Source organism: Colius striatus, chromosome 1, assembly GCF_028858725.1.
Source record: "Colius striatus isolate bColStr4 chromosome 1, bColStr4.1.hap1, whole genome shotgun sequence".
NCBI lineage: Eukaryota > Metazoa > Chordata > Aves > Coliiformes > Coliidae > Colius > Colius striatus.
In genome coordinates this window covers 27,342,105-27,368,607 of record NC_084759.1, presented here as the reverse complement: position 1 = coordinate 27,368,607, position 26,503 = coordinate 27,342,105, and the positions used below count along the sequence as shown (strand labels likewise).

The following is a 26,503-nucleotide window of genomic DNA, read 5'->3' as shown; positions in this document are numbered from 1 at the left end:
CTCTCTGACTGAGGCGCTTCCTCGCTCGCCGCCCGCTTTTAAGGCAGCCTGGGCAGGTCGGGGCCCGCCTCTGAAGGGCGCGTCCTCGCCCCACGTGACCGCCTCCCAGCCTCACCATAGGGCTCCCAGGAATTGCCTCATTAGCATATTCAAATCGCCGGGGGAGGGCGGAGGGGGGCGGCTGGAGCCGCGAGGGGACAGGGCGGTGGGGGAGCGCGGCGTCTGCGCATGCGCGGGGAGAGGCGGGGGCGGGAGCGGGAGGACTGGCCAAGGGACGGGGACGCGGGGCTGAGGCGGGTGCGCTGTTTCTTGGAGGGGCGTTCTCGGGCAGAGGAGCTGCGCAGCGGCGGAGCGGGGACCTGCCGCCGCCTTCACTGGGCGATGTCGAGGGCTGTGGGGTGGCGCCTCTCGCGCGGTAGCGCCTGCACGGGGCGCGGCGGCGGCGGGAGGAGGGAGGCGGCCGCTCGGGAAGGGTGGCCGGGGAGGCCCCGCGGGAGCGCGGGCCGCAGGCTCCCCGGCGGCGGCTGAGGCGGCCGCTCTGGCGCCTGGTGCTGCCGGTTTGTCCCCGCCGGGAGCGGGGTGGTAAGTGAGTGAGGGGAAGGGGGCGGCCACTGGCCCCCGCACTGTGTCTTGGTCGCCGCGGTTCTCCGTGTGAGAAAGTAGCCGGGTCGCGGAGGGGCTGGGCCGGCCCCCGGCGAGGCCTTACCCCTCGTTGGCAGGAAGGGAACCCTTTCATTCGCGGGTTTGAGCTGTGTAGCGCTCAGGTGCTAGCGCAGTCCCTTAGGCAAGAGGAGTGGCTAGGGACACCGGGGTCAGTCCGAAACCTGCCCGCCCTGGTTCCCGGGGAGAGGGCAAGGCTCGCTGCTCAAGGGAACTTGGGCTCCTGACAGACTGCCCCTGTCATCTGTCATACCCACTGGGTTTAAGCTGTGGAAAACTGTGTTCGGTACCATTTTGATGGTGAATTCGCAGAGACGTGGCTTGGCCTTTCACTCGATGCTTAGAAAAAAAAAAAAAAAGAGAAAGAATTGGCTAGTCCTAGCTGTGACCTTTTCCCCTACGTACAGAGAGAGATTAACACTAATGTTTCTTTGATCCACGCTAAGACACTCCAAATATACTTCCTATACATCATATAATTGTGGAGTGTTTCCAGCCAATTGATGACGAAGATTGTTCTCAGTAGTTGTTTGGTGGTTTGCTTTTTTTTTTTTCCCCCAGCAGTAGAGTCTCTGCTGTTTCTGCACCCGCAGTCTTGGAGCAGTAACTTCCAAGCCTTTTTTTAGCATAATATGATCAGAAGATTGCTGTGCTTCCTATTTGACTGATGGGTTTTTTTTCCCTTGATCCAGCTGATGTGCTTCCACAGCCACTGCTGCAGAAAGTATGAAGCCACTGGGCTCCTTTCTGTCAAGATAAAGTTGTCAGTGCCCTGCTTTCATGTAACTTGCTCTCCCAGGCAAGATTTTTGTCTTGTTAGGCAAAAGCTGGTTTGGGCTTGCTTTTTCTTTCTTTTTTTTTTTTTTTCCTAAGCTTAATGAAAGATCAGCATTTAGTTTCTATCAGGAAAGAGGGGTAGAATTGTATTTCCATTACAGATTGGTATGCATTCTTATGCCCATGAGCAGCTTATTTTGGCATTACTGTCAGGGCTGCATCTGTGACCTGTGCTATACCTTCTCAGGCATTGGGGTGAAGTCAGAGTAAATTCCTCACGTCCCAGTTCACCATTCGAGGCCATTAAGGAATCTCCAGTCTTAAGGACCCTATGAGATCTGGGCAGGAATCATTGGAGTCAGTGCAGGCCAAAATATGACAGCTGGGTTTCTTTGGAAACAACGTATTTCAAGAGTGTTTCTCTGTGGATCCTGTTGGTGCTAGTAAGAGTGGCCAAGCTCATGTGCACCCAGTGACTTGAGCTGCTCGTGTCTTTCCAGCAGTCCAGTGCAGGAGCTCCAGCAGTGGTGCCATGTCTCATGACCAGCTGGAGGACTCTTCTGGTCCAGGTTCTACCAGTTAAACTGAATCCTTGCTGTCAGCGGAAGCAAACCAGCAGGTGCTACAGAGGCCCCATTGCCAGGTTGCCCTGCTATCCAGCTGCATGCCAGCCCCTGTTACACAGTAAAATATTTGGACTATCAGAGAGGCTTGGTTTGCAGTTATTTTCTCTCTACAGAGGTGTTTTGGGACACCATCTCCCCACAGAAACTTGTGGATATCTTCTGTAGCCAGCAAGAGTGGCTCCTCCTAGAGTAGTAATTGTCTCCCAGAGGTGGTGGGATTCAAGCTGTTAGGTAAAGGCTACAGTGCTGCTTTAACACATCGTGCTTTGGGATTAGTAACTTCATTTGGGTGTAATGTTGAGTGAATGTACAATGCCAGCCTCTAATTGTCTTCCTTTAAAATCTCTGAGGAGAGTGGCATGCCTGAATAATGTACCTATTTGTGTTTTGCTGATATTTCATTGACCATCTTAATAAAAACACCATCACTTTTACTTGTCAAGTATCATGCATCTTCTTGGAGAGCATCCTACAACTGGGAAACTTCCAGAATGGTTCCTTCTCCAAAGTGCTTGAATGTAATTTTAAAGCCCTTGCCATACCAGGAAAGTGTCATGATGAAAGGTAGCCTGGGCCATGGAGACTGTACATAAATCCTGGAAGGTCATTAGGAATTCCTAAGTTTTGTTGCCAGTATGGGGGGGAAATGCAATATTAACTTTTCATGGTAGGATCAGTCATAAACCAGCATGAATTCTGAATCTACTTTGAAACTTGTGAGCGGTAGGCATGCTGTAATTTTTCTTGCCAACACAAGGGGAAGGTGGGGCTGAAGCAGCTGGGCTTACTCTACCCTTAGTCCCATCAGCTCCAGTGCTTATCACTGGTAAAAGACTCCCACAGACAAAACTTGCACGCAGTTGCAATGGGATTTATACAAGCAAAACCAATTTACTGTACTTTTCTGTATGTACTTGCTTTTTGCTGTTGTCTTTGAAGCCATTTGGAACATTCAATTCTTCCTGCTCCTGTGCATCTTACATTAGATCCATATTAGATCCCTTACAGGGCAGAATCAAGGCTGGATGTGTTGTCTGTGGTAGGCATTAGTACTCTTCTGCTGGGAGCAGGCCAATTCGATTAATATTGAGAAAGATTCAGAGATAGGTAATCAACCTGAGCCTTAAGTGTGTATCAGCCTCTTGATGTGAGAGTCATAATGGCTAGTGCTGCCATCAGAGTCACATTTATAAATCTGTATGGGAGATTTGCAGCATAGGAACAAAACCCAGTGCTATTAGTGCTTATGCTTATTACTGGTAGAGCTGACACAGCTGAGCAGGGAGATAGCTTGAGGCTGTCACTGAAAACAGATGTATTTTTCTTTGGTTTCAGCTTCTTTGCATGGTGGGTGAAGTTATACCCCAGGCATAGCTGTGCTGGTTTTTGGCTGGAGTAATTTTTTTCATAGTAGCCTATATTGGGGCTGTGTTTTGGATTTGTGCTGGAAATGTTATTGATAACACAGGGATGTTTTTATTATTGCTGAGGAGTGCTTGCACAGAGCCAAGGCTTTTTGTGCTCTTCACAAGTCACCATTATGTACGATGGAGCCCAGCTGTCCTGGGGATGGCTGAATACCTGCCTGGCCATGGGAAGTGGGGAATGAAGTCCTTTGTTTGCTTTGCTTGTTTGTGGGTCTTTTGGTTCACCTATTAAACTATCTTTGTCTCAACCCAACAGTTTTCTCACTTCTACTCTTCTGATTATCTCCCCCGTCCCACTGGAATGGGGCAGTGAAGGAGCAGCTGTTTGGTGCTTAGTTGCTGTCTGGGTTTAAATCACAACAGTGGTCTAAATGAGCCAGTTCTACCTCTTCTCCTAAATCTGGATGAATTATTTGAGCATGGTTCTGTCTGGAGGAATACTTTTGCTGTTCTGATGATGCCAAAGATTCCAGCTACTTTCATACAGTTTTTGTTTATTAGTTGTCATGCATCCATGATGAAGCATAAATGTATACGTGTGTCTCAGAATACTAATTTTCTTATCTTCAGAATAGGTGTTGCCCATGTGGAGACAAAAATGATGGTACTAAAAATGCAAATTTGAATGCTACATCAAGAAATCAAAATTCAAATACGAGTATCAGAATATATCAGAAAATATATATCAGAAAAAAATCATATAAAAAACCTGAAGAGTATTTTTGGCATCATTTGCCGATATAGTGTTATTTCTTTAACCAGGTGCTCCTCCCAGATGATATTTGTGAGATTTTGGTTGTATTATCATGTAACGTTAACCTTATCCTGTCCTGCACTGCAGGCTTGAATGGAAGATGTTCTGCTCAAGACTTTCAGGCAGAACTAAAATTGACAGTAGAACTTCTTTTTTTTTTTTTAAATTGGCTTTCTCCTTCTCAATACAGAATTGTTTCAGAAAGAATATTTCAGGCTCTTGGTCAGTCCAGGTTTTAATGACACGGGTAAATTTTTCAGAACATCCTTTAGAATACCATCCCATAGCTTTGTAGATTGTCACCATTAAACTTTTTTTAATTTAAAACCTTATGTTTTCCATCACCCAATTTTATGTTACTGCTTATCATTAAAATACATTTATACAACATTCTGTGTTTCAGTTTACTGTTGTTTAATATTTTTCTCCTATTCCTTTTAGTCTTCCTTTAGCCAAGTTGTGTGCCTTCAACTTACTTGCTTTTTTGAATAAATACTATTTTCTTTTGCACTTGTCTTGCACACATGGCAGCTTATATTGTTTCTGGTTGTTTTTACTAGTTTCAGTGGGTTTTGACCCTATTTTTTTTTTTTTTTCTCTTCCTGAAATTATTACCTAAGAGGAACTGATGGAATCTTCCCATTCAGGCAGCTTAGGTAAACATGTAAAACTCATCCTGGCCTGAATAATTACAGAGAAGGCTGGAATCAGATAAGATGTACCCCTCAAAGTTTTTCAGAAAAGTGACATTAAGATAACTGGATCTCCGTGTTTTATGTGTGTTCTAGGACCTGGGTTGAGGATGCCTATTTTTATAAAATTTGAAGAGGCAGCTGCCTTCCTTTGAAACTGTCTAGTACGTTTTAGAAGTCTGTACTTTGGCTTCACCAGCACCGGAACACAGTGAAACTACATCCCTTTGCCGAACGATGACCTCTGAGAGAAGTTGTGTTCTGGCTTCTCTTGGCCAATCTTCAAAGACAGCCTCCTTTTTATTGTCCCTCTATTGGGAAACCCAGAGGATAGCCTTTTGTAGCTTCCTAGGGATTTTTGTATTCCTCACCACCCCTCCAGTCATCCAAATCTCTTGCTGTTTCCTGGCTCGGGAGTTGGAAGCACAGTGAACAGCAGCATACCATCCAGGGGAAGAACAGTTAATGTGGAAATGGAAGGGAATGGGTCTTAGTTTGATAGAGTTTGTCTTCTAACTCTACCGGCTGAGTGTAGGTACTGGGAGACTTACATTCATGAATATTTGTGAAGTACTTAGGTTCTTCCAAAGAAAGGTATGATAGAAGTGAACTGTAGGAGTATTTTCAGGGGAAAAACTAATCTCTTCAAGGACTATCTGTGCTGTGACAGCAGAAATGAGTCCATTAATGATTTAGAGGTCAAAATTCACCTGAATAGAAGATAAGGAGGCTTTTGTCATTAAAATCAGACATGCTTTTCCTTCAGTATTACTGGCCTTAGATTGAAAGGTCTAGGGTATGAGTTGTTTTCATATGTATTTAAGAGGGCAGGACCTCTCCTATTTGGTGCTGTGGGAGAATGTGTAATCTGACATGAAGAAAGCTGCTTTAAAAAAAAAAAAAAACAAAACAGTTGTAACAAAATAGTGCAGGTGAGAATTCAAATACATTTACAGTTCTTGTATATCCTTCCTGAGATGATGTGCGTTTCACTTACGGTAAGATTTTGGTCAAGAACTGGTCTCAGCTCTGGGCCTTTACATTTTTTCTGTCTCTTGGGTATCTCAGCTGGCATGTCAAGACCCAAAGAGAATGGAAAACACACTCCTAGCAAACAAAAGCTAAGGTGTTTTTACCTGTCTTTTTTTTTTTCCCATCCTTGAGATGCTGGGAGCAGCAGGCAGCAGCAGTCCACTCAATTCCTGGTAACACCAGAGTGCCCAGAGAAATACTGGTACAAACTTACCAGCTTCCCTCCAGCCCCCACCAGACCATGAAGACAGTGTTCGCTAAAACAACAGGTCTGAGGAGACTTTTGCTTATGCCAAGGGAAAAAAAAAAATGTCCTGTCAGGATAGCCAGAGATAATAGTTTATCACATAGTTTAGGAGACATCATTTGTAGCAGTCCCTTCTGATTTTGTTTGGCTTTCTCTTCTTGTAGTACTGGTTAAAAGTTCTTTAGTGTGTGGTAAGGAGTTAATGCAGTCCTCCACACCCATGCCTGTAACCCACAACGTAGCCATGCAGACTTTCCTCAGGATGAGATGAAGTAGGATACTCTTCCCCCACAACAGCACCTTTAAACCATCTTTGAGATGGTTGTTACATCTATCCCAAGGAAGCTTTCCTGGGACATCGGTGCCTTGTCTGTACTCACTGACCTGAGTGATCCCTTGTCACCTTTCCAGCAATTTCTTTTGTTCATTCCTCTAAGCATTCCTTCTTGTCTGTGCTATGAAGTTTCAGTAGCTTTAGAAATCATATCCTTCCCAAAGCGCTGGACCCTCCTGCACATTTCATAGCGTAGCAACGTAACTCCATTACCATGGATCCCAGACACAGGCATGCAGAATTTATCTAACTCATCGAGCAGCAAAGGGACACCAACTCCAGCTACAGTCAGCTTGGAGTGTAAGCAGTTACAGCTAAAAGATGGTGTACAAACACCTTCCAGGGAGGCAAAACAATGAGATGTATTTTTCTTTCTTTTTTTAATTGGCTAACTTAATGGCTATGGTCTTGGTAAACAAGAGGACAGAATTATTCATTCATTCCCACTGAGATATCACACCTGCATGTGGTATTTGAGAGCTGGGAGCTGTTTCTTTAAAATATTGCCACACTGGAGAAGTTTATTATCCAGCTTTTACTCTAAATGTGATTATTATGCATTGTCATCTTTTGCCCAAAATCAAAATACCCTTTAAAAGAGAGATGCACTTAGTCACTCTCTGCAGAACAGCAGGCATGGTTGGTGTCAAATGGAATAGAGACCAGTTGGTGTGTCTTTTGCCTCTTAGCAATTAATGAAAACTTAACAAATCTCAACTAGTAGCTAATTGGAAATCTCCACGAAAGCCATCTATAAAGCACAGGCATAGGTCTTCTACGGTGAACCAAACCTGATAAAGCCTCTTTCCTCCAGGGAAGAAATCTCTCCATTTGCATTCCCTGACTTAAAGTACCTTTGGCGAGGTGTTTGGTACTGTTTGTTAAGTGTGTTATTTGAAAGACACAGTTAAAATAAAGTGAGAGGATTTTTTTCTTCTTCTTTTATGCACACACGGAAGACCTGATACAAGGCCTATTTGTTACAGCAAACTTGAATGGATGCCACAGTGGGCAAATGTGTCTTGCACCAACTTGGAGAAAAATACCATCTTGTTTTAAAAATATTTAAAACAGGAAGGAAAGATGCTTAAAACATGCCTTTGGAAAGCACAAAAGGATAATACAAGATAAGCATTTATCATTAGGCCAATTGTAGAACTGACTGGAGACCAGCTTATAGTGAACCTTGAATTACAAGTGTAACTTCTTTTCATAAAAACAGTCTTCACCAAGCAGTGCTGTTTTGGTCAGTGACGAGTTCTTTTGTTGTTGGAGATGGCTTTTAATTTCATGATGTTGCAATCGGAAAGCCTCAAACATTTCAGGATCAGTTCTAATATTTTCCTGTGGGTAGGCCACTTTTAAGGCAATATCCGATTTATGGTTATTTTCCAATCGTGGGGCCAACATAAAAAGTCCAAGAAAGCCAATCCCATAATTCAGTCTGACACTAAGTGTATGCTTCTCCAGGTTTGGCAGGGTGTGTTGCGTATACCAGTTGTGTGATGAATGTAACATTTTCTCTGAGATTCCCCTGTTCCTTCCCTCCTTTGAGGTATTTCTATTTTCTGTTATTTCTGTTTTCTGAGGGCCTTGACACTGTTATATGCATTCATGTTGGCTGGTTTATGTAAGCTGTGAATACATAGCTAACAGTGATTTATATAACTGGTGTCTTGAAGGAAAATGAAAATTAGCAATGCAAAGGAGACAAATCAGGCTTTTAACTGTTATATCCAGTCCTTTTACTTTCAAGGTATTGCAGGGGATTTTTTTTTTAATCAATTTTTATCTTCCTCACACCTTCCATTTCAGGTCCCTTTCTCTTGTCTTTTCCTTCAGTAAAAAGTTTCAATATGTTTTTCTTGACATTTCTACTTAGATATTCAATATTGCTGGCCAGGGCGAAAAAAGCCAAAACCACTCATTTGCCTTGACAAGTGTTTTCACTCTCCATGTTTTCAATGATTGGTTGTGCTGTGAGCTTGACTTCTGCGGCAGCTAATAAGTAACTCCTGATTCCAGAGTTACTCCCGATTCTAAAGGTTGACAGATATCACTTGGACTCTTGTTTCAGAGGTAAGTAACAGCCCTTTAACCCAGTTATAGTCCAGTGCGGCATAATCGGACTCTGTTGTTACCCTCTGCCAACTGCGACTACCCTCTGCCAGTTAGCTACTACAGTTAACTTAGGGGGGCAGGACTGTATTCCTTTTTCAAGGGGAATTAGGATCTGTTATACTTTGATCTGTACATTGTTTTGAATGCTTCAGGTTGTTATTTCCACCTTAGCACCAATTTTTACTTTATTGTATCTGCTCATTGTTTCCAAACTCCCTTTTTATACTTGGTGTGGTTTGGCCCAGCTAGCACAGAAGCACCATGACAGTCTCTTGCTTGGTGCCCCCCATTCACCCCCACCTTTGTTAGGGTGGCAGAGTCCCCAGCGAGATGGGAGTAAAAAGATAAGCAAGGTTGTTTTGGATGGAGACAAGGGCAGGGAGGGCTGGCTGCCAGTTACGGTTCCGGGCAAACCAGACTCCAGCACTCGACTTACAGAGGAAAGCAGGAAAGTTTATTCTACAAGAAACAGAACGGAATAAAAGCAAAAGGGGAGTAGGATGATGAGAAAATTACAACCAGCACTTTAAGATCTCTCTCTCCCATCCCTCCTTTCTTCCCGGGCCCAGCTCACTGCTCCCGATATCTCTACCTCCTCCCCCCTCCAACGGCTCAGGGGGGCAGGGAGTGGGGGATGTGGTCAGTCTCTCACAGATGGGCTCTGCCGCTTCTGTCTTCTCAGATGAGGACGACTCCTGGCATTCTTCCACTGCTCCAACACAGGGTCCCTTCTATGGGACACAGTCCTTAATGAGCTGCTCTGGGGTGGGTTCTTCCCAACAGCTGCGGCTTCTGCCGATACAGGGTCCCTCACACGGGATGCAGTCCTTGGTGAATATCTCTGGTGTGGATTCTTTACCATGGTTGCAGTTTCCACAGGTAGACTTGGCCTCTTCTGGGCATAAGTTAAATGAGCTGCCTTGTCATGGGTTCCTCCCCACAGTTACAGTTTCTGTGAATATTGGGTCCCTTCCACGGGACACAGCCTCTTCTGGCCATAGTTTTAATGAAGAAAATCACTGCCCCTGGCTTGGGGCCTTTAATAAAGTGATTGGGTCTCTCCCATGGGACATGGCCTCCTCTGGCCATAGTCACTGCCCTTGGCTTGGGTTTCTTAGCAAAATGAGTTTCTGCCCCTGATACAGGGTCATTATCAAAATAAGTCTCTGCCGCTGATGCAGGGTCTTTAGCAAAATGCAAACAAATCTCAGCTTCACCAGTTCTCTCCATAGAATGCAGGGGGGGTCTCTGTTCCAGCATACCTCTCTTTCCTCACTGACCTTGGAGTCCGCATGGTTGTTTCTCTCACTCTTCCTACTCCTTGCACCACCACCAGCTGGAAAAGAAGAAGGGACAGAAGAAGAAAGAAATAGGAAGAAACCTCCTCTTCTGGCTTCTTCTTAAAAAGTGATCATGGAGGCATCTAATTGGCTCAGCCTCAGAAGTGGGTCTGGCTCATAGCTGGGGAGAGTTTTGAGCAACTTCTTACAGGAGCCTTCTTTACAGTCCCTTCCCCCTTACCAGAAAAGGCTGTCATGTCAAACCATGACAGTACTAAAATCTATTAATTGTTTGTTAACAGGATTGACAGTAGTTTTCACTGACACATAGAGTTTTTATTTTTATCTAGTTAGCTGGACACTTTTGTCACAATGTCCCTCTAATTAATATGGCCAATTTTGCTATAAAGTCACTTTGTGGAATACATAACTGTGACCATCGTCTAAATCTGTTCTTTATCACCCTGGTAGTAATCCTGCAGGCTGCTGCCATGAGCATCAAACTTTCCTGTAATTCGGACATTGTAGTGAATTCCTCCCCAACTAGCAATAAGAAGGTCTTACATGGCTTTTTCTCTGCTTGAATTCTTCGTTTTCTGGATTGTGAAATTACCCTCTGCATAATTCAAGAACTGTTTCGTGATCTATGTTTAGCAGAATTTGTTACCCAACAGATGTCTGGACAGTTAATGACCTCTCTGTAAGTACAGCCCTGTGATTTCTTGCTACTGATGGTCCAAGAATTTTTAATCTCTTCTGCTACAAGTCAGCAGTAAGGCAGCGTGTCATCTCCTATTAAAAACCAAAAGCATAAAATGTATATCAATTTTCCAATCAGAACGGTTATACCTAGTCAGAAGTGGTATTTTTCCCTCATTCTCTTTTGAATCTTTTATGTTCATGAATGTGTGCACATATAAAATGCACAGAGTTCCTTATTTTTCTGGCCAAACCAAAGGACATGAATAGAACCACCTGAAATTAATCAAAATATAATTTCAAAGAAAAAGTACTTCCTTACATACAAGTTAGAGCTGACACTGCCAGCCTTCAAGATGGGAAAAGAGTAGATACCTAGGAAAGTCTATGGTAGGAATGCCTTTTCAACTGTCACTTTTATGCAATGTGTAGCCTTACAAGAGGATTTGGAGACCAGATCGTTACTCTGGCCAGTGATGTGTTCATAGTATGAAATCATGCTGCAGCTGCACAGCCATTCCCTCTTTTCTCCTCCCCATTCAGATGAGGCTCGAGCCCATCCCTGCATAGGAAAGTTGTCCTAGTTTCTCTTCTGTTTTATTTTTTTTCCTCTTTTCTTTTATTGGCACATGGGAGAGGAAAACTATCTGTTACAATTCTATCAAAGCAGAGGTACAAGAGTCCCCTAACATCTAGCACTCCTTTCACAGGGGAGGGAGTCAAGGAATTGAATGATGATGGATACAGCTCCAGACAGACATTGCTATGGAGGAATTCTGCAAGCCAGCTGCCAAAGTCCCTAGATCTGCAAAATGAGATGTGTGAGAGGATGGCTTGTCTTCTCTGTGTGTCACTGTGGAGGAGAAAAACTGATCTGCCTGTACACAATTGAATGGAGTTAAATCCAGCTGGTGGCTGATCACCAGTGGTGTTCCCCGGACTTAGTGTTGGGGCCTATGCTGTTTAACACCTTTAGCAATGATCTGGATGAGGGGATTGAATGCACCCTCAGTAAGTTCGCAGATGATACAAACCTGGGTGGGAGCGTACCTGTGCTTGAGGGCAAGAAGGCTCTTCAGAGGAACCTGGACAGGCTGGATCAAGGGGTCAAGGCCAATTGTATGAGGTTCAACAAAGGTCTTGCACTTGGGACACAAACAGGCTTGGGGCTGGAAAGCTGTCTGGAGGGAAAGGACCTGGGAGTGTTAATCGATAGCCTGCTGAATATGAGCCAGCAGTGTGCCTAGGTAGCCAAGAAGGCCAATGATATCCTGGCTTGTATCAGAAATAGTGTGGCCAGCAGGATCAGGGAAGTGATTGTCTCCGTGTATTTGGCACTGGTGAGGCCACATCTTGAATACTGTGTCCTGTTCTGGGCCCTCAATACAAGAAGGACCTTTAGGTGCTGGAGCTTGTCCAGAGACAGGCAACAAGGCTGGTGAAGGGTCTGGAGAACAAGTCCAGAAAAATGAGGAGCATCTGAGGGAGCTGGGAATGTTTAGCCTGGAGAAGAGGAAGCTGGGGGGAGATATGATCACTCTCTGCAACTACCTGAAAGAAGGTTGTAGCAAGGCGGGGATCAGTCTCCTCTCCCAAGTAACAAGTGATAGGACAAGATGGAATAGCCTCAAGTTGCACCAGGGGAGATTTAGATTGGAGATCAGGAAAAAATTTTTCACTGAGAGGGTTGTTAGACACTGGCACAGGCTGCCCAGGGAGGTGGTGGAGTCCCTGCTCCTGCAGGTATTTAAAAGCAGTGCAGATGAGATGCTGAGGGACATGGTTTAGTGGTGGGCCTGGCAGTGTTAGGTTAGTGGTTGGATTTTATGATCTTAAAGGTCTTCTCCAACTCAAACAATTCTATGATTCTATGACAAGTTGTCCTTTAGCAGTCTGGCTCTCAGCAGCTGTCTGAGACTCTCACCATTTAGCTCCCGAATGCCATGGAGTTTTGCTATATTGGTACCTGCTCCTAAAGTGGAAGGGTTGTTGTGGCCAAACTGCTGGATTGAAAGGTAGCAAAAAGCTGGGGAAAGATTCATCAGCCAGATCTGCACTGGTAAGGTTCAGAGGCCATTGCTCCTATAGCTCTGAGTAACATTTTTAAGCACATTACCTAGCAGTTTTGGTACAGGACTCAGCAACCTCCCAGCACCTGGGCATGGACATGGCTTGGAGGACAGGAAGGAGCAGGGACCATTTCTCAAAGGCAGTTTTGCATCGTCACTCCTTCTTGGGAGAAGAAGAAAATATAGTTCTGTGATGCAGGCTAGGACACACTGTTTGGCCTCAGATTCCAAAGAATGATCTCTGGTCTGTTTTATGAGATAGTAGAGCTAGACCCATCCTGGGGCAGGTACTAGATTTTCTTGCTACAGTTTTGGCCATGGGCTTTCTATTTTTAGGGAGGGGTTCCTTTTTTAGCCAGATTTTGTCAGGGGTTTGGGTTTTTTTAATGAGTTTAAGTGTATACATAAATGCATACCTATCCAACGTGGCATTTCGGATGGAGAAACCTCTTTCTAACACCCATTCATTACATTTTGAGGATCTTTTCATGTTCTTAATTACTACTCCTCTCCAACGTCTTCTCACTTGAACACTTTGGGAGTACTAACATGGTTAATTCTTACAGTGTTTCTTGTGAAAAATAACTATTGTCCTAGTACCCTCCTATTGCTGGGAATTGATTTTACACACCTGACAAGTTCTTTTGACTTCAAGAGCGTCATTTGGATTTATATGGAGCTTTTTGAACAACTGCATTTTTTACACTGATACCTGATTCAGAGTCTCTGTGTGAAAATTTTCTGCACTCATATTAAACACAGAATACAGAGGCTACTCTAGGGCTAGTTAGCCTGAACATCAGGGACTAATCAGAACTACTGAGAATGTCAGACTGTTTTCTTTCAGTCAGTCGCAAGTGGGCTGACTTGAGGGTTTTCTTTGTTTTCCCATTTGGAGTTTCCTCATCGACTTTCAGAGGTACAAGGTGTATGTTCACCAGTTCGTCAGTCTTCACAGAGGTATTTCTACTGTCTTGTCAGATGATATTTTTACCCAAAGAAGTCACCAAGTTATAGATTAGATGAATAATTGGTTTTCCTCTTCAAACATCTATGGCCTTTTGTCTCTAGAGCATTTACTGTTTTACAAACAGTGACTATTTCTTCCACTTTCATAAATTTTCTCCTTTGGTGGCTGAACTGGAATGGGCCAGTGCTTCTGCACCCACTCATCTCAAAAGATGTCTCCCCAAAGCAGATAAACCTGACTCAGATATGGTTCTCTCTTCAAAATGAAAGGGCACTCTGTAGATTCTGAATATAGACATATGGGCCTACTACTGTGCAAGATGTTCAAAGCAATTAGACATTCTGGGTCTAATCTATCTAGAATAAAAACTGTACTTATCAGGAATGGCCATGAGGTAATCAGGGAACCAAATGCTCCGCACTGTCCATGATAGTGCCCATCTAAATCGGTCATAACTGGGACATACATACATAACTGAGGAACCCCTTCCTGTAGTGATGGCCAGAAATGCTGACTTACCTGCTTAAGTAAAGGTTACTTGTAATATTTGCACAGAATAAGACAAGAAAAAGTTTCATTAGATAATCTGGGTTTCTTTTTTAACTCCTCAAACAGCCCTGTGGTACTGCACCATAAGTCCCTGTATACACTGAAACTTCTGGAAGCTTGCTCTCAAGCTGCTTCTCAGAACTTCCTTCTCTTTCTTTGCAGGAATCTTTTTCCATAGAAAGGATGAGTTCAACAACCCTGCTTCAGGAACCATAAGCCTTTAAAGCAATCTTTTGTTACAGGTTTAAGTTGTCAAAAACTGGCAGCTTTAGTGAGAGTCTACATATTTTTTAAAGATTCAGATGCTTGGGTTTACAATATGAAGCTTTCCATGTAATTGCAGTAAGGGGTAATCCACAGAATGGCTTGGCTTCAACAAAACTACCCAGCTCCAAAAACTTTCCATTGAAAAATGCCTATTGAAATGATGCTGGACCTTTGTTAGCAGTAGCACTGATAGGGTCTTTTTGGCCAAAGATTGTATCAGGTGACTTTTTCTGTTTCTTAAATACTCCTTTATTCCTACTTCTAAGATAGTTCCAACATGAACTTGCAAAAACAGTGTTTAATAATAGTTTTCTTATTTGCTTATTTTTTGTTATATGCTCAGATCATAGTCACAGGATGGTTTGGGTTGGAAATGACCTTTAAAGATCATAGAATGGTAGGGTTGGAAGGGACCTTTAGAGATCATCTAGTCCAACCCACCTGCAGAAGCAGGTTCACCTAGATCAGGCTGCATAGGAACATGTCCAGGCAGGTCTTGAAGACCTCCAAGGAAGGAGACTCCACAACCCCTCTGGGTACTTTGAAACCCCCTGCCTAGGCAGGAACACCTTACACTAGACCATGTTGCTCAAAGCCCCATCCAACCTGGCCTTCAACACCTTCAGCAATGTGGCATCCATGGCTTCTTTGAGCATCCTGTTCCGGTGCCTCACCACTCTCCTTGTAAACAAATTTCTTCTTCTGTCCAATCTAAACCTACCCTCTTTCAGTTTAAAACTCTTGCCAGTTGTCCTGTCACTACAGGTCTTGATAAAAAGTCTCTTTGTATCTTAAAAGGCCCTCTTTATATACTGAAAGGCTCTAATATGGTCTCCCTGGAGCCTTCTGTTCTCCAGGCTGAACAACCTCAACTCTCTCGATCTTTCCTTACAGAGGAGGAGCTCCAGCACTCTGATCATTTTTTAAGTCCTTCCTCTGGACTCACTCCATCAGGTCCACATCTTTTCTGTGCTGAGGACCCCAGAACTGGATACAGTACTGCACGTGGGGTCTGATGAGAGCAGGGAATCCCTTCTTTCAATCACCTTGCCACTTTCTTTTCGATGCAGCCCAGGGTGCAATTAGCTTTCTGGGCAAGTACACGTTGCCCACTCATGTCCAATTTTTTGTCTACCAGTATCCCCAAGTCCTTCTCCACAGGACTGCTCTCAATCTCTTCATCCCTCAGCCTACATTGATATTGGGGATTGCCCCAACCCAGGTGCAGGACTTTGCACTTGGCCTTGTTGAGCTTCGTGAGTTTTTCAGATGATGGAAAGCATTTTGTTAAAATAACAACATTCCCTGTAGGCCTACATGTATTAAAGGTGAGAAAAATTTAGGAAAAGAGCTAAAAGACAAAAGTTATTGTAAGAAAAGATTCCTTGATATTCCCTGGATGTTTTCTTAATTGTACAGTTCAGATGAAAGAAAAGGAAATACTTCAAAGCTTTCATATAGTTTGTGCATTACGTAGGGAAAATATATTTACTTTCCAAGCAGGTTACATAGATGACTTCAATGCATTTTTCAAATAGAAAAATCAGTGGTGATTCTCCACAATCCCTCCATATCACAGAGGGAAGGAAGACTTAGGAAAATATAAGAATCACGAGGTTAGAAGAATTAGTGGTCAGAAAGTTCCACCAAAAAGACAGTGAATTAAATTACAGAGTTTTTGTTGGGTTTTTTTTTTTTTTTTACAGCAAGTTGGGAGCCTAGAATGTGAGTAATACTATAGCAGGATCAATGAGGACAAAGGAAACAGCAATAAAGTAGCATACAATGCCAGAACTGCTTATGGGGCAAAATGTATGAGCCAGGAGTTCTCATTCGCAGCCCACACACTGACACAGCATCACTTTTTTTTGTTCACAGTTAGTTACAAAGCCAACAGCACTTGCATGGCAGCTAAAAAATGAGTGTATTTCTTCTCAATAAGGTGCTATACAGTGAGACTGTCATGCGCTTTTTTTTTGGTTTTTAAGCTAATCTTTTTCTCCATTACTTTGGCCTACGGCAGATTTAAGCTATGTTTCTGATAGGTCCTCATTTGCTGAATGCCTACAGAAACCCAAACTAATGAAATATGGAAGAAAACTGTCATAATGAGCATGTAGGGCTTATTAATAGAAATGTGATAAGCAGTACTATTCATTATGTGACTGGTAAATACCTGGAGCAAAGTGAGGAGCACTGTCTAAGTTTGAGGGTGCATATTTTTACAACAAGTTTGGTATTTTTAAGCAAGATGGACAAGCTAATTTTCCGCGGAACATTTTGATGCTCTGTGAAGTTTGCCTTTCTATATAAAGAGCTCATCTATATTTGTTTCCCACATGCTTCCAGGAATGATGTAGTATCTGAAATTAAAAATATTTTTCAGCAGCTACCTTATGAAGGCTATCACTGCTGACAAAACAAGAGAGGGAGAGAATTTTAAGCATGTATTTTTGCAGTTGCACAGAAGTGCAAGTTTTGAAGAAATCGTAAATTCCATATACTGTAAAGCTGTAAAACAGTTTACAAATAGGCAGAGAAGAAGAGCATGGGAGAGAATAAAGCACTGGCCATGTTCGATAGCTACTGAGAGGCCAAGTGGTTGTACCTTTTCTATGTAGTTTTTGTGTATGTGAGTTATTTGGCTTTGCATGGGTGAGTGAGGAAGAGGCCTCAGAAGCCGAAATCTGGCTCGCTGTCAACAGAGCAGTTTTAAATTTAAGCACTGAATCAGTCAAAGTGCAGTTTCGCTCCCACACTAGTCCCCCTCTTGCAGAGTGAGAGCAACTGGAATCAGATTACTTAATGCCTCAAAGGGGCATGTGTTGAATAGTTTGGGCCTAAACTTTAATTGCCATTCAATAATTTTTCTTTATTTAAGGCCTGGTTTGGGGATTATAATATTACTGTTATTATTGTTAAACACTTTTTAAAGGACTGCTTAATATCTGCAAAGAGGCCAGTCTGTTTACTAATTTGTCCCACTCCTACTCTGTGGCCACAGCGCTTGCCAGTTTTAGCTGAAAGCTTATGCAAGATGTCACCATATTGCCAAATCATGTAAAGATCATAATTTCACAGAAAATTTACAGTTACACCAAAACAGAAGATATTGCTGTGCTTTTTTTGGCCAAGGGATTTCCCCTCCTTTTGTAACAGAAGTAATGACTTTGCAGGCAGGAGAATCTAAACACAGGGCTGACAGGAGAGCTGGAGACCTTCCAGCTGCCTCCTCTCTGGGCCACCCTTTTCACTTGCAGGTCGGAATCCTCTCCTGCTTGTCTAAACTGTCACGTGAGATGTGCTTACCTATATTTTAAAACAAACTTAATTGGTAAAACTCAGAAGAATCTCACTCCGACAGACCAAAATACAAAAAAATTTAAAAATCGGTCCCCAAACCAACCAAACGATGAAACAGAAGATGGAGCCAGAGAGCAGCTTTTAAAGAAAATTGGCAGAGAAGATGAGGAATTCGATTTGCTTCATCTCCTAAACCTCAAAGATTCCTGATGAGGAATTAGAGGAACTCCTCCAAGACTGTGGTGTGGGATGAGGCTATATAAAGCAGCTCCACTGCTTGTGATCAGTTCAAGCTAGCACTGCTTCATCCCAGAAGTCCTCTGTCACCATTCTGTACGTTAATACACAAGCCACTATTACTGTTCATAGGCAGGCAGCCTAATTCTGCCAAAACTAACAGAGAGATGTTTCCTTTAACGTGGTGGCACACCGAGTAAAAAACAAAGGTGAGGCAGTATTAATTCAACATAAAGTAAGCTGCACTTTTCAGCTTGTTTTTCACTCCATGTTACTGACAGATATACTCTTCCAAGAAAGTTCAGGTAATGTGAGCATACTGTACTAGTAACCACACTTTCTACCCATTCAGTTTATGTTATAAGGAAAAGAACCTTTAAGTGAAGTCATCCTGTATGTTTCCTTCCACGTCATTTTTGTGATTACCTGCAAAAAGCCCATACCAGAGAAGAACCAGAATTCTTAACCCCACTTTTCTTTTGTTTTAATGGAGAAAAAGAACTGCCTAAGCTTGCTTTTCTTGGGTTTATATTCAATTACTAAGCCATCATGCTTTCAGTCCTGGCACTATTTTTAATCCATGCAGTTTGACCTGAAAGCTGTGACATAAAATGGGGAAAAAAAATAACCAAACTACTAAGAAGTATTTAGAAAATTTTTCTTCTTTCTTTTTTTTTTCTCAATTATATGGGGAAATGCTTTTTTTAAACCACCCTATTTTTTTTCTGCAGGTACTCATTAAACTTCACATCTACTGCAATTCTAACTTGAAGTCTTTTTGTCCATTGTTTTTTGTCATTATGGGAAAACTGTTTTGAAAAGGTTTTGCTTGAACTATAGGTGAAAATGGTAGATCTGAGAGAACACTCGGGTCTTGTTGGTATTTTCAATTCTTTTCCCACAATTACAGCAATATTCTCTTAGCCTGTTGGGTGTGATGCAGGAGGGTCCAGGTTCCCATCTCACTTTGAATTTTTTCTGTTTTTCTCTGCTTCCATTCCTCATCTCCTCCGTTTTCCATGCATTACTTTTTTCTTCATTCAGTCATAGCAAAACTACTTTTGTATGCAATAATTTCCCAACCACATTTCCCCATTTTAGAAGGCAGAGTAGAGCACTGACCCCAAGTGTGGATACCTGATTAAGTTATGTACTAGACCTTGGAACACCTTTCTGTAATTCAAATGCCTTCCCAGTCTTGTAGAGGAAGTCACCAGTTACGCTATAAAACATGCCCTTAAGATTTTTATCTTGATTGACCACTGCAGCCTCTCTTGCATTGTGGTGTGTTTGTGTTCTTTTCCAAAGGGTTATTTATTTCCAAAGATCAAACCTGTGTGTAAAGCATATATTTTATTTCAGTGTAGGTGAGTTCCTGTGTGAGCTACTCTAGGTGGTCTGCTCTGGCAGGGAAGTTGGACTAGATGATCTTTCGAGGTCCCTTCCAACACTTAAGATTCTGTAATACATCTCAATAGGCAATTAAAGAAAGCCCAGTTCATTTGAGGGATATGCAGGACCTACTTGCAGTCCTGTGAACCGTGCCTTTGTCTATCAAGAGTCCTGCATACTCTCAGCTCCTGTTTACCTGTCAGCAATGCACAGTCTTGAGAATGCAAACAACTCCAAAGACAGCAGATCTTTCCAGACTTCAGTTTTAAAAGACATTTTTATATACACATCCATTCTGGAAACTATCAAGTATATTGACATCCTCAAAGAATATCTCACACGTCTCGTCGAGCAGTGAGACAAGCATTTCTGTCTGTAGGTGAGTCTAGGACCACAGGATCACCCATAGCAATAAGAGGAGTGGTCTTTGCCTCTTTAGTAGGCTTCATTCTAATTGTGAGAAAGAGGTAGTGCAATGACCCATCCTCTGGGAAACAGTTTGAGAGTGCAGATTCATTTCCTATAAGCCATTGTACAACCATCAGCTGTTGCCAACCAGACCTTTCCCTCTACAGTATACTTGTGAACCTCTAATAGTTAGCCAAGTAAAGCTTAAATGTCTTGCTGTGGTCCTGCAGATAGTGTTTGTTTGTTTAGTGTAACACAGATTACTAAACATTGTGAAAATTTCATTTCTGTCCCAAAGAATTTACTATATTTTTCCTTTGTTGCCTATTCCTACTACCTAGGCAACATATGTGCCAAATGGGCAATGAAGATTTGTTCTATTGCTGACACTGCTGGGTGTTGCTCCCATAGAAAAAGTAAACTTTTGATCTTTGATTTTTTTCATACTTGCACTCTTACAAGTCTCCTCAGTTTTTCCGCTTGGGGCAGGGGCGCTGATTTTTTTCACAAAGCGTTCAAGCACACGAGCACTAAGCTCATCAGCTTAATGTGGGCAAATTTAAAGTTACAGCTGAAATAATGCTTTCTAATCTGCTGACAACTTCTGTGAAGTAGGACAACAGTTCAGACACTGAGCATGATTTTCCAGGTATTTTTGAGACAGATTATGAAGGTTTGGTGTATACCTCACGAGGCAGTCCTTTTTCACTGGCTTTAGCAGAGCTTTGGGTAACTTATCTGACCTTCCTGGACCTCAATGAACTTGTCAGGAGGAGTGAAAAGTAGCCTCTTGCCAAAAACGAGCTGCAAGAGCTCTGTTACATTTCACTTAGGAATAAGCTAATGGTGACTTTCTACTACCACATTGCAAGAAGCCCTGCTGCTCTGCAAACCCACTACCAACCGCTGCTGCCGATTGCTACCTCTGTCCAGGCAGTCCCCACATTTCACTTCACCCAAATAATGCAATCATTAAATGGTGGGGGTTGGAAGGGACCTCTACAGATCATCCAGCCCAACTGCCCTGCTAAAACAAGTTCACCTCGATCAGGTCACACAGATACAGGTCTAGCTGGGTCTGAAAACCTCCAGAGGAGACTCCACACGCTTCCTGAGCAGCCTGTGCCAGGGCTCCCTCACCCTCATACGAAAGTTTCTCCTCATGTTCAAGTGGAACTTCCTGTGTTCCAGTTTGTGCCGGTTACCCCTTATCATGTCACTGGACGCAATACTCACCCCATCCGCTCATCACCCACCCTTTTAGGTATTCATAAGCTTAAATTCACATAGAAAACATTCAGTTACGTAAGGTAAACTTATCCAAGGTAAACTGAGAAGGAAAACAGTAAGCAGAGGAAAGCAGTCGTCCCGTTTAATCTTTGTTTCTCTTTCTTTCGCAAAAGGGTTCACAGCACTGTGACTACGGGGCGAAGAGCCAGCAGCCGAACGGTGCCAACTGAGGAGCACTGGGCACTCGTCCCGAGCAGGACACGTTTCCCCCGGTGCCCCCTGAGGCGCACCCGCGCTCAGCTCGGCTCAGCCAGCCCGCGGCCCCGGGAAGGTGCCCACTGACAACGTGTGTGGCAGCCGCCGCCTGCCCAAAGGTTCGCCTTCTCAGAGCCACCGCGCCGTACTCCTCCACTATGAGATGGCGGCGGCCGGCCGCCATTTTGCCCCCTCAGCCGCGCCCCGCCCCACCCCGCCCGACCCGGCCCAGCCCGGGGGCGGTGCCGCCGCCGCCGCGTTGGTTCCTGCTTCCCGGGGAGCCCGCGGAGGCGCCTGGCTCCGGCAGGTTTCTCTGCTCCCACGGCAGTGCGGGCCGCCTCGCGTGCCGTAGCTTCTCCGGCCGCAGCGGCGGTGTCCGCCGGATTCGTGGCATCCATGGCGGCGGAGCCGCAGCCCAAGGCGCTGACTCGCAAGCCCGTCCTGCTCAACAAAGTGGAGGGCTCGCAGGAGGTGGTGAACATGGCAGCGATAGTGCCCAAGGAGGACGGGGTCATCAGCGTCTCCGAGGACAGGTACCGGGGAGCGGGCGTCCAGAGGGGCCGTGGCAGTGGTCCAGCATCACGCGTCAGTGATGGTGGTGGTCGTGGACTATCACCGCGGCGGCGGCTCTGCGGTCGTGCCTTGGTGATCCACCACTATCGCCGATGAGTGACGATGGGAGGTGGCAGGTCCTGCGGTGGTGGTTCACACCACTATCACTGGTGTGACTGTAGACTTCACCACTGGTGCCTAGGCAAGCATCAGTGTAGGGGTGGTCCGTCACGGCTTTAGGCAGACACATCTGGTTCTGGCGGGGAGGGACCTTGGGGCAGTGGCCAACTTGAGGTCTATCTCCTTTTCCACCGCTGTATGGGTGGACTGAGGCGCTGCTGAAACTTGCAGGACTTGAATGACTTTTCTTAATGTGGGTAAACTGGGATTTGGGATCACCTTCATCTGGGCGAAATCTGGGGAGATATTTGACCTTGCCTAAAGATTGCAATGGCATTGGCTGAAACAGTAGTTTTGGTTCCCATTTCTTCTCTGCAAACGTTTCTTGGTAGTTGTTTAAAAATACCATGTATCAGTGATAAGATCTTGGAGTTAAATCGCATGTTGTAGAGCTGCCAAAGAGGAGACTGATTTCAGGTCGTTTAGCTGCACTGGACTGTACAGGGTCTGAGGCTGCCCAGAGTCAGCTTGGTCTCTTCTGAGAGCTCAAACTTAATTCAGCCCTGCAGCTGGGGCTGCAAAACTCCATCGTGAAGGTGCCTGCCTTTGCCAAAAAAAAAAATTATTTAAGGACTCTAAAGTGAGAGCTCTTTTTTTTTTTTTAAGTAGAGTTTCTTTGCAACTCAAGTGCATGGTGTGTAACCTGTGTTCCTGGATTGGAATACAAATGTTGACCAGTGTGTGAATATGTTTTGATTCTTGAGGGGTTTTTTGGTAGACTGTTTCTCCTGAATGCCAGTTATCCCATTGAGGGTTTGCTTTTATGCCTCTGCTAGCTTTCCAGAAAATTGTCAGTGTTTCATTCATCTTATCTTTGTCTTCACTGTGAGTTAGCTTTCAGCTAGTTGTCAAAAATGTGCAAATTTAAGGTTATTTAATTTCATTTAAGCTGAGGTCTCCAAGTGTACTCTCATGCCTCAAGGCAAGAGGAACTGAGCTACTAAAGCAAGTACACTGTCAAAGGGACTTTAAGCAGATTTTTACATTGCTATGTACTCACAGTTTTGTTGTCTTTACTTTTTTGTGTGTTTGTTGTGAAGCTGAATAAAGCTTGAATATGTTTTGGCTTATTGTAGCTTGTTAGACTTAGTCAATTCTTTTTGTCTCTAATAAAGTATCCCTGAAATTGATTTTTTTTTCCTCATATGAATGTCTCAATCTGTCTCTCCCTCCACCTTAGAATGAATAAGTAGCTTCTGCCGATTTAACACATATGAATTCTTGAGAATAGATTGATACTTCAAGTTTATATTTTTACGTAGAGAAAAGGATTGGTCTGAGATCTTTGTTTCCTAATAACTCGTGTGTCAGGTTCAAAAAACATGAGTGATGAAGCAGAAATCAGAGCTTCACACTAAGAAACTCACTAGTTCATGTGTACCACCCTCTCCCTCCCATCCCAGAGTAAACCCCTGGTGCGAGTCAGTTAGGGCCTGTTTGCTGATGAAGCTGGGTAAAGAAATCTGCTGCTAGATATGCTGCTAGATGTCTCAAGTTGTGCTGCTGATACAGGGTATCTCTATGGACATGAAAATACTGTAGCAAGGATGAAGGTTCCCAGCCTATCTTCTGTTTAAAGGCACTTACCAGGTAATTTGCCTGTTTGTGGGCCTGGTTTGAAGTGTCTTTAAGATGCTGTGAGCTGTGACCAGGCTTTTCATTTCTGTAGGCATGATGATGTTTATTGAAGTGTTTTTCTTTTTAACTTTTCTACCTGCATTAGCAGTTTTATTGTAATTAAAAGATTCAGAGCCTAACATTTGTTTGGAAGGAATAACAGATTAGGAGTCAAATGTTCAGGTATCAGGATACCTGGAATGGAAGCATCATATACCAGACTTTGAATACTTGTGGTTTATGATTAGACTTGTGCAGATCCTCACTTTGGATCTGCCTTCTAGTGTTAGTGTTGAATGGTTGTTTAAGGGTCTTTTAATATAGAAGGCTTTTAGACATTCCTGGAAACTGTAAAGAGTGATGTTGGAGATGTTTTCTGTCCCTTCCCTTATTGGCTAAATAAATGACCTTTGGACATGTTTCCCAGTCTGGGATATGTACTGCTCATATGAGAGAAACATTCTGAAACTTTTGCAGATAATTTCAGCTGAAAAGACTTGCTATCTTCTTCTATAGATGAAGACGGGGCTGTTCTCCATTGGTTCACTGGCTGATGGCTGAGTATATTGTTGTTGAAATTGCTAGTAGTCTTAACATACACTACAACTAGGGACCACTTTTGAGGGTTTTTTTTAGTGTATGATGTGGTTCCATACCTGTAAAGATTTCAAAGCAGGAGCTTTGGTCTTTAGCCTATTTTGTGTGGGATTGGTGGTTTTATCTGGTTTTAAAAGACACGGAAGTGGTTTCAGTTATAGCTTGCAGACATAGTTGTGCATTATATAGCCCAGAATCATTGAATTTGTAGCACATACATGCATTTACTTTAAGAAATAAAAAGAAAGCTAAGTAATAATAGAGAATGTGGTTATTCTTCATTAAAAATTGCCCAGAGTGGGAAAGAAGGAACCTTGGTGTGCCTGTGTACATATTTAACTAGATCGTCTAGACTTTATATAACCTGTGAGGTTGGAGTTTCCTTTCAGTATGCATTCCCTGTGTGCTCTATATATTTTCTTTCCTGAACCGTAGTCAATCATATTAGTTGAATGATGTGCATCGTGTTCTAATCTTCGTTTTGTTGTCTGATTCCTTACTAGGGCAAAAAAAGACTGAGTCTGTATCTCTTTACAGTGTGTGCATTGGGAGGGATAAGATGTGATTTTATCTAGTGTTTTTCTTCTAAGGAAAAGTGATACACCTGTCTAGGCAGGTGAGAGTCTAAAGGAGTGGCAGCATTTGTTATCCAAGAATGTATAAATCTGATGCAGGATGGCTGGAAGAAAGAAATTATTAGCTTTTATCCATGCTCTTTCACCTGCCAGCAAATGCTTGGAATTAACAGGCACATATATCCAAACGTGTAGAATCTTGAGTGATCCATAGCATTGAATGCCGTAGGTGCTACCTGTGAAGCTAAAGTGGGATTTTCCTAACGTGTACAGCTGGCCCGAAGTTTTCTTCAGCTTCCTGTGTGTTAAAAGCACGTGCTACGTTTCAAAACTGCTGAGCGTCTTTGCCTGTCGTTGCCTTCAAAGGGAGATGTGGGTGTTGGGCATGTCTGAAAAGTAGGTCACTGGCATGTCAAGTTCCAACATATCTAACACTGTACTCCAGAGAAGATTAGTGTCATTAATCTCACCTGAGCGTGGGGATATGGTGGGAGAAGCACAGTGAGTCACCCAGCGTGGTGTTGCTTTGGTGTTTCTCAAAAGCCTGCTGATGATGTGAGTGCTGCTGTCAATGTGCTGATCATGGTTCACTGTGCAAGACTGACAGGAGAGGGCTAGGTTTCATCATGGTAAATCTCCACTTTGCTACTAGCCATCTTTTGTGTTTGTGTTTGGTTTGGTTTTGTTGTTGTTTTTGGATTGGGTTTTTTTTTCCACTAGCTCTGTTGTAGGTGAGGAAACCTTAGACATGTGGTGATGTATGCAACTTTCATGACAATTATGAACTCAGATCCGTGCCTTCTTTTGGGTGGGAGTTCTTTGCTCCTTCTGTGCTACAGACCTTGGAAGTATAGGTGATGCACTCAAGAACTATTGTCCTTAAAGTATTCATGGGAGGTAAAAGGTTTCCTAGTCAACTGAAAATTGTCAGAATCATTTAAAAAAAAAAAAAAACAAACTTGGGCATTCTAGACTCCTAAAAGGTGACAAAACCTAGGAGAAAATATTTTTATGCCATAGACACAAAAATATGAATAAGTAAGGGAACAGAGACCTTAATCTTCTCCACTTGTATCATCTTAAATTCCTTTTGAATGGAGATATCTCAACTTCTTTGTATGGATGACTGTATAAACAGTGAGCCTGGACTGTGTGTCACGTTCATGTTAGTGTCTTGGTCTCACATAGAGGAAACTGTGTGGAGCTTGTATTGCTAGGTTTGGTTTCTAGATTGAGGTTTTTAAATGCAGATGTGCATGTAAACTATTGTCCAAGGCTTATCTTCTAGCTATGCTAACTAGCAGGTTTTTCAGGGGTACAAAAAAATGAGTGATCATTTTGTGTAAATGAAATCTCCACTTTGTAATTCATCATTAGTTTAGCAAATGGCAATGTCAATGTGACAAGAAATGTGGGAATTGTCTTTTGCGTCTCACTGATAACCCCTCAAGCACTGTCATCGTTCCACCCTTAAATATATCAAAAGTAGTATTTCAGTCCTTGTGGTTTTCTTGTCTAGTTTCAGGCCACAAAGCATATAGCACTATTGTTCATGCCTGTGAAAAACCTCTGATGGGAAAGTGCTACATCCAGACAGGACACAAGGAACTGCAGACCTTCGGTAAGCTCTCCTGGTTTCCTTTCACCTGTGGT

At 43.3% G+C, this 26,503-nt stretch overlaps 1 protein-coding gene across 1 annotated transcript in view; it reads left to right on the top strand.

Annotated features, from left to right (window-relative positions):
- The first annotated feature begins 21,610 nt into the window (after positions 1-21,610).
- WDFY2 (WD repeat and FYVE domain containing 2) overlaps positions 21,611-26,503 on the top strand; it is a 69,275-nt gene continuing 64,382 nt past the window's right edge. The window contains exon 1 of the mRNA XM_062020470.1: positions 21,611-21,862. Coding sequence (XP_061876454.1) covers positions 21,726-21,862 — 137 coding nt within the window. The 5' untranslated portion in view covers positions 21,611-21,725. The remainder of the gene's footprint in view (positions 21,863-26,503) is intronic.